Source organism: Camellia sinensis, chromosome 14, assembly GCF_055761805.1.
Source record: "Camellia sinensis isolate YWXY chromosome 14, ASM5576180v1, whole genome shotgun sequence".
Lineage (NCBI taxonomy): Eukaryota > Viridiplantae > Streptophyta > Magnoliopsida > Ericales > Theaceae > Camellia > Camellia sinensis.
In genome coordinates, this window is record NC_138974.1 from 11,549,317 (window position 1) to 11,558,534 (window position 9,218).

Sequence of the window (9,218 nt, forward strand, 5' to 3'; positions counted from 1 at the left end):
CTTGATCACAAACAGAAACATCAAATGGCATCCATTAACAAACTAGGGTGCGGAAGAAGTACATAAAAGGATTAGTTACCATTGAAGAAGTAAGAGGCTTCTTATTGGCCATCACAACACAACAACCCAAATCTACCACTTGGTTTAGCACTCCAATAGTCTCAGAACTGGCAGAGCAATCAATGAATGCCAAACCTGTTGCAACAATTATTTCTTGCAATCATTCCAGAGTGATCTGAGGCTCAAATTATGATGTACAAACTCTAGCTCAAGATATATGGAGACAAAGTTGTATGCTGGCACTTCTTTTTTAAGTTCACATAGGATAGTAAACAGAACACATGCTGGGAAGATAAACTGCTATGTCACCACCTTATGCAACACCATCTCTAAAAGTTTGGTAACGTTCAAACGCACAACAAGAGAACCAACATTACAGCTCAAATGTGCACAAACCTGTAGATCTACCCAGAAGAGTTGCAACATCGATGATTTTTCCCATAGCTTCAGGGTTCGAAAATACCTTGCATTGACCTATACAAGTACCCGACAACAAGAAGAAGTGTAAGCATGTTGATTGGCTTTGATAAGCCAATAGCACTAGTTTGAGCTTTTTCAGTTTTTGGTTGTTAGTATGCTAATATATCATTTATAAAACACCAATTACATATACATATAAGAAAAGGTCAAAGATCAGACAAAAATTTATTCTTCAAATAATTCTTTCTGTAAGCCTAAATAAAAGAAGCCATAAAATAGTATTCCATACTCATTGTCATTTATTTATTTTTAATTATATATTGTAGAAATTTAATGTATAAAGAGAAATAGAGAATTGTATTATTGATTGATTTATTTTGATTTATTGAATGTTACAATGATTCCTATATATAGAAGAGTAGGTGGTAGGTGGAGTAGGTGAAGTAAATTTAATGTATAAAGAGAAATAGAGAATTGTATTATTGATTGATTTATTTTGATTTATTGAATGTTACAATGATTCCTATATATAGAAGAGTAGGTGGTAGGTGGAGTAGGTGAAGTGGAGGTGGTAGTGGTGTAGTGGGTTAGGTTTAGTGGAGTAGGTGAGGTGGTAGTGGTGTAGTGGGTTAGGTTTAGTGGAGTAGGTTTAAGTGGGTGAAGTAGGTGATAGGTTTTAACATATATTAAGAAAAACAAAAAACAAAAAACAAAACAAAATGTAATTACCTGAATTACCAAGTGTCAGTAGAGAAGAGCCTTTCAACTTGACCAGGCAAACTTCCGTCAAAGTGGTATCATCCAACTCCGTTGTGAGCACATCTGATGCAACAAGTAATGATTTACTATCACATATTCCCACAACACGCAAGTGCACTCCCTGTCAATCAAGTATAGTATACTCAAAAATTGCTATCCCCAAATTAAATTTGTCAAAAACATAAGCATAAAATTATTTATATTTCATATCTAACCATGTTTTGTTTTTGAAGAGATCAATCTAATATTGAAGCTTCAAACAAGCACATAAGACTATAAGTGGCACCATTGACGCTTGAGAGAAGAAAAAGCTTAATTTCCCATGCTTTGAAGAATTCCCACATCACCCTAATCTTAAAAAATTAAAAAATTCAAATTATAAAATAGAGAACGTAATGTTAAGAGAGCCATCAAACAAAAATCCATCCTACGAATGGCAAGCCTTAATGAAGGTCATGCCATCAAATGCACAATTTATTTAGTTATTGAAGGGAAAATCTACACGAATGTCAAATTACCAGAATTACAAATTTTTGAAGGGAAAATCTACACGAATGTCAAATTACCAGAATTACAAATTTTTAGATCAAACATAAATCCATAGACTTTACACATTCCCCGGTATTCTGTACAACTCAATGGTTGGCCGTAGATGTAAGTATGCACAAGCGCAAAAGACACTCATAAATCATAGAATTCAATGTTGTTGAAACCAAGACGCAGTCTTGTTGCATTATATTCCCTTTCCACTTAATTCAAATAGTATAACAAACTAATACAGTAATCACAGGGTGTTTGATATCCCCTTAAGTGAATTACCTCATAGAGTCTTCCATCTAATTCAGAGGCCCATGATTGACAATACAGTCATGACAACAAAAGTAAAATCAATGCTAAAAGGAATTTAGTCAATGATAATTGACAACAACAAAAGCAAAATCAATGTTAAAACGAGCCAGGAAAAAAATACTTCACCCACTTAAACCTACTCCACTAAACCTAACCCACTACACCACTACCACCTCACCTACTCCACTAAACCTAACCCACTACACCACTACCACCTCCACTTCACCTACTCCTTACCTACTACACACTCACCCTCTTCTATATATAGGAATCATGAATCATTGTAATATATATCAATATACATCAATCAATAATACAATTCTCTATTTCTCTTTATACATTAAATTTCTACATGGTATCAGAGCAAGGTTAAGCACTTAGTATTTTTCGTTTCACCGGCGGGCGGCAACCTCGCCTTGGCCGCCCGCCGGACCTCAACCTATTCCGCTTATTTTCTACGTATACCTTCCCATCACTGCCTAAATCCTCTCTCTTGAGGCCAATGTGAATTCCTCTTCTTCATAATCTGCACTAACTGTGGCATCTTTTCCTGGGGCAAACTCTGCAACCCAACACTCAATCTATGCTTCTCCTCCATGCTCATTTGCCTCTTGTTAGGATCCTTCGCCTTCGGCTTTGGTTTGGGCTTCGCCACAGCCTTGAGCTTCACTGCAGCTTTCAGCTTCACAGCAGCCTTCGGTTTCACAGCAGCTTTTGGGCTTCACAGCGGTTTTAGCTTTTGGCGCAGCAGCTTTTGTCTTAGCCGGAGCCTTCTTTTCCTTTTTCGCTTTTACAGCCTTCGGCTTTGCAGCAGCCTTCGGCTTTGCTTCCCTCTGGTGGCTCCCCAGGTTCCACCTGAGCTGCATGATTCATTTATAGCTGCAATTGATAAGGGAAGTATTAGAACAATGCCCAATAGAAGTATGCCAGCTGCTCCTTACCCTACTCCTGGAGCACTATTAATAGGTGATGCTTTCAACATGCGTCATCCTTTAACTGGTGGAGGAATGACTGGAGCCCTGTATAAGGTGTTTTGTGCATCTCCTGATCAAGCAAGGAAGGAAATGCGTGAAGCATGTTTTGATTATTTGAGCCTTGGAGGTGTGTGTTCAACAGGACCAGTGGCTTTACTCTCTGGTCTAAATCCTAGCCCATTGAGCTTGATACTCCATTTCTTTGCTATAGCCATATATGGTGTTGGCCGTCTCTTGCTACCATTTCCTTCCCCTAAGCGCCTGTGGATAGCAGCTAGATTATTTTTGGGTGCATCGGCTATCATTTTTCCCCTCTTTCTCTCACATGGGCTTGTCCCCTCTCTCTCCTCCGTTTGATTTCAAAATCCATTATTTTTATTTATTTTCTCCAAACCACTTTCCTTATTTCCCCCATCTTTCATTTTGATTTCAAATATATTTTTATTATTTCTTTCTTTATTTTTCTTTCACATTATTTTTTAATCTTTTTCAAATTCTATTCATACCATATAGCTTTGCACACCAAACCATCTTTTATTCATCTCAGGGATCAACCCCGATCACAATTTAAAAAAAAAAAAAAAAAAACAACCACAACAACACAAACCACAACACCACAAGATTTGTTTTCTTTTCTGCAGACGGCCACCCACCGACCTCACTTTTTCACCTATTCCGCCGGTCTTTTCTTCTTGCCTTCGTCCTGTGCGGTCCTTGACGGTGTTGCCTCCGTGTTTCCCACTCCACTGGGCACGATCACTACTCCCTGCTCCTCCACTGCAGCATATGGCGGCCCTCCAAATCGGAACATCACGGTGGCCTTCCGCTTCAGCTCCTTATTTTCTGCCTTCAGCACACTTATCTCTGCTCGCGCATCCTTATACATGCGTTGGAGCAGAGCCAGCTGGGAGTTTAACTGTTGCACCTCATTTGTCCTGCTCTGCAGCCGGTGCGACAAGTTTGTGACCGCAGTCATGGTTTCCACACATGACTTCAGAGTATACTGATTGGCCTCAATATCAGTTTGCACCGCCATTTTTTGCTCCACCGACCGCATCGGAAAGTTCAACGGAGCAAAACCAGAGGTGTTTGGTTGAGGTTCACTGGCCACTGCACCAGTTATTTCTCTTGTGGACTCGTTCAGTTCTGGAAAGAGCGTGAGCAGACCACGGGAAGAGGAGGCCATGTTCTGGGTAGCTGGACGGGAAGAAGAGGCCATGTTGCTGAGTGTTTCAGAGACGGGTTGGTTACAGAGTATTACAGAGTTTCTCTCTCAGCAAAGGAAGAGTTTTTTCAAAGGATTTTCGGCGGTTTCAGACTGGTTTGCACAGCCTCCGCCTCAACCTTGGTTATATAGCCGAGGCAGACACGCGCATCATGCGCCTCTCGGCGCTCGCCGACAACATGGGCGCTCCTTTTGATAGGCACGCCTTTTGATGGCACGCCTTTTTATAGATTGGGCACGCCTTTTGATGGCACGCCTTTTGACAGATTGGGCACACCTTTTAAGGGTGCGACTTTTTAGGGGTCCGACAAGACTCTGTAAACTGTTCCGACATTGATTCCGGTTAGCTCCTTCATGGGTCCGACAAGACTCTATAAACTGTCCCGACATTGATTCCGGTTAGTTTCTACAAGGGTCCGACAAGACTCTGTAAACTGTCCCGACATTGATTCCGGTTAGTTTCTACAAGGGTCCAGCAAGACTCCGTAAACTGTCACAACATTGTCTGCTACAACGGTCCGACATGACCCCATAAACTGTCTTCTACATCGGTCTGACACCGCCATCCAGTGTCCTCTACACCGTTATGACACCACCATACAGTGTCCTCTACATGGTTATGACACCCCCATACAGTGTCCTCTACAACGTTATGACACCACCATCCAGTGTCTTCACCAATGGTCTGACACGACCATACAGTGTCTCTTATCCTCTTTTATTTTTATGTATTTTCTTGTTTTGTTACTCTCTCCAAACTCAAGTTGGTTAGTTCCTATCCCCCTTGAGTTTGCGGGGGGCTGTTAAAATCCACCTACTCTCCACCTACTTCACCCACTTAAACCTACTCCACTAAACCTAACCCACTACACCACTACCACCTCACCTACTCCACTAAACCTAACCCACTACACCACTACCACCTCCACTTCACCTACTCCTTACCTACTACACACTCACCCTCTTCTATATATAGGAATCATGAATCATTGTAATATATATCAATATACATCAATCAATAATACAATTCTCTATTTCTCTTTATACATTAAATTTCTACAATAATAATAAAAGAAAATAAAATAAAAATGGAAGGAAACCAACAACAACGACAACAAAAAACAAAAAAAAAAAAAAGCAAACCAAGACAGTTGCCATCATTGGATTGCCAACTTGCCATTTAAAAAGTACTTTTCAGAGAAACAAAATAAAAAATAAGGTTCTTGAATGCTCTATATAATTTAAATGATCTTTTACCATAGATATATTCTATCCTGTACTTTCAGTTAGATTTTATCACATTCAGGGTCGGCCCTAACTTTATGGGGGGGCCTAAGGCAAAGTTAAAAAATGGGGCCTTTATACATAATTTTTTTTTAATTTTTTTTTTTTTTTTTTTTTGTACCCACAATACAAAATTTGCTTGCATATATAAATACTAAAATTATTCAGCTTGTTTGGTTCTAGTTTTCAGAAAACAGTTTTCAGAAAATTTAATTTTTTTATTTTTCGTATTTTAATGTTTTCAATGAATTTTATAATATTTTAAGCATTTTTTTTTTAATTTTTAGACACACCTAACATAAATACACTTTAAAAGTATAATATTTGTGAAAAAAATCTTTAAAAAATACACAAAATACCAAAAAATACAAAAAAAATTATGAAAATTCAGTACATTTTTGTATTTTTGTGTATTTATTAATTTTTTTAAAAAAAAATTCACAAATATTTTACTATTTAGATACATCTAAGTAAGGTGCATATAAAAAAGTAAAAAAAATTACTTAAAATTTTAAAAATATTCATTAAAAACACAAAAAACAAAAAACTCAGTTTTCAGAAAACTGAATTTAGAAAACTGAAACCAAACACATTGATTAATTTTTTACCCATGCTATGCACAAAAATTATTTAAAATATTAGGTGATAAATTGAATTTGAAACTATTATGTTAGTGAATAATTCGATTATAATTTATTTTTCACAACAATTACAAGTTGAAATAGATTTTGCACATTTTTTATGGGTAATTTTACTGATTTATTTAAATTTTTTTATGACGTAACTGATTGAATGTAAAATTTGATCAACTTCAGCTTAAAAAAATTATTCCTTAAGAGGCAAATGTAACTGATATATTCGACAATATTCTAAATAATCCATACATTTAGCAAATAACCATCCATAACTATTAAATAATTCACCACTTCATTATTTTATTGAAAAAAATAAATAAATAAAAATAAAAATCAATCAGTGTGTTTGGTTTGAGTTTTTTGAATTAAGTTTTTGAAAACTAAATTTTTTTATTTTTGTGTTTTTTTGTTTTTAGTGAATCTTTTTTAAATTTTAAACATTTTTTTTACTTTTTAGATGCACCTTACTTAGATGTATCTAAAAAGTAAAAAATTTGTGAAAAAATATTTTAAAAAATTAATAAATACATAAAAATACAAAAAATGTACTGAATTCTCGTATTTTTTTTGTATTTTGGGTATTTAGTGAATTTTTAAAAGGTTTTCTTCACAAATTTTTTACTTTTTAGAAACATCTAAGTTAGGTATGCCTAAAAATTAAAAAAATTGCTTAAAATATTAAAAAAAATCAGTAAAAACAAAAAAACACGAAAAATAAGAAAGTAGAATTTTCTGAAAAGTGTTTTTGAAAAGTGAAACCAAACATAGCGAATGAAACTTTATTTTTAAACTACTAATATAATAATATAATGTTTGGTTCATTGGAATCAAATTAAATAGAATGGAATGGTAATTTTTCATCCTCTTTATAGAATGACTATTCTCTCACAATGATGATTCTATTTGTAATATTTTTTCACAATGATGATTCTATTTGTAATATTTTTTCATCATTTTTTTAGTAAACCAAACGTGAAAATAAACATTATGATAGAATGATAATTTCATTTCAATGAATCAAACCTAACATACAAACTAAATCATTCGGGGGGGCCTAATTTTTCCACAGAATTTGGGGGCCCAAGGCGGCCTCCTTGGTGGCCTTACCTCTAGGTCGGCCCCGATCACATTTGAACTTAATACTCTTCACAGGTTGAAGTTTCTGCTGAAATAATTTCACTTGAACAAAACGGAACCTAACACACTTCTTACAAAAAAAAATTAAGAATGTGGTTAACATCTGGTGGTTATTGGATAGCCCTTTGTCTTCCTCAAATCCAAATTCTCATTGTTCATGGGATCAAAACTAAACGAAGTGCCCACCATCACAATTTAGATTAAAAGTACGAATCCCATACAATCAACTATGGAAGTGCCCCCATTTTTCTTCAATGAAGTCATTCTTAGCCGACAAATTTACAAATTTAAATGATATAAGTATTCATAATGGGGCCATCACATTTCTCGGCCATACACGTTAATTCTTTCTGTTTCTAAAAGCTTCACTCCACTTAAATTTGTTTATTTTTGTATGTTTTCTTCTCTCTTTATTTTTATTTTTATTTTTTCCACCTCCACTGTTGTTTTCATTTCCTTCACCAAAACTGACTAAACAAGTGTGCTTACTCTTGCATTTCTGATATTTTAATTTTAAAATTGGAAACCATGAATTGATAAACTGCATCTAAACAGGCCCTCCCTCATTGATCATATACCAAATAGTGATCTTTAAAGATTTCATAGAAAAACTAGATTCGTATCAGACAGTAGAGTAGTAATAAAGCAATGATGATGATTATCGCAGATAAATAGAATAACAAATAATAATACCCTTTTGGGTTTGCCCAAAAACAAACAAACAAAGTGAATTTCTTTTGAAATACACAGTAATGGCATTTCAAAACCATGTATATGCACAGTACATAGATAAATTAGATGAATAAGTATAAGTGAACCCAAATTTCAAAAATTGTTGACGATGAAGATACCTGTTTGGAATGAAGAGATCTGCAGGAAACAATGTGTTGGAGGAGTTGACGTCCAACACCTCCACAACCCATCAGAAGCAGAGGGATATTCTTCTTCATCGTTGTTCCTTTACCGTCAGGGTTACGCTCAATTCCTAGCACCTATATATATCTAAAAGCTCCACTCTCTCTCTCTCTCTCTCTCTCTCTCTCTCTCTCTTTCTTTCTTTCTTTCTTTAGTCCTTGTTTGTTTGGGAAGAGGGTTCTGGGTTTTTGTTGGGTTAACGAATGCACGACGCAATTGAAGACCAGAAAAAATAAATAAATAAATAAAATAAAATAAAAAAATAGCACATTTATTTGTCTTTTTTTTTTCTTGTTTTTATAATGAACTTTCTTTTTAAAATTTGACAAAATTTATACTGCATTTAAAACTAAAAATAGAGATGGACTTAAATATGAAGAATAAATAAATAAATACTCAGAGCCAAAAAAAAAAATCATAAATAGTTTAAAAAATTAGCCATTGAGTTGGAACGAGTTGCCTTATGATAAAATTATTGAAAATATAATGAAAATGACTTTGTGTTTGTTTCTCAATTTATATTGGTCTGCTGTCAATCTCATCTATTTTCTTAAATGATTCGATCAAGACGTATTGTTTGATTTTCGTGTTTATGATCCTAAAATTAGCCCAAATAACCTTGTCTAAAACATAAGTTTACATTCTTAAAATGAGCTCAAAGGAGCATATGCCTTATTTCTCGATTATTAATACATATAAGTTAGGTGAGATATATAATAAGTTAGTGAGAAATTAATGAAAAGATGACACTCATATTTCATATGTTTCATTTAAGAATAATGAGATATGACAAAAAACGAACTGGATGGTTGTGATTTTTATTGTTTGTTTTTGTAAGGCATTGGTTTCTATCAAATCCATTATTTAGATTAGTAAATCCAATTAACATATCGTGGATTCATTCTAAATCCACCTCGGTGATCCAAAGTATTCAGCTCTTAATATCTTTCGAATAAATCT

The 9,218-nt window shown here is 34.8% G+C and overlaps 1 protein-coding gene across 1 annotated transcript in view; it reads right to left on the minus strand.

The window, feature by feature from the left end:
* The window catches only part of LOC145807496 (uncharacterized), a 30,267-nt gene extending 21,573 nt beyond the window's left edge, over window positions 1-8,694 (minus strand). The window contains exons 1-4 of the mRNA XM_082905832.1: window positions 8,195-8,694; window positions 1,210-1,360; window positions 457-534; window positions 80-195 (exon numbers count right to left, since the gene is read on the minus strand). Coding sequence (XP_082761958.1) covers window positions 80-195; window positions 457-534; window positions 1,210-1,360; window positions 8,195-8,293 — 444 coding nt within the window. The 5' untranslated portion in view covers window positions 8,294-8,694. The remainder of the gene's footprint in view (window positions 1-79; window positions 196-456; window positions 535-1,209; window positions 1,361-8,194) is intronic.
* Window positions 8,695-9,218: the final 524 nt, after the last annotated feature.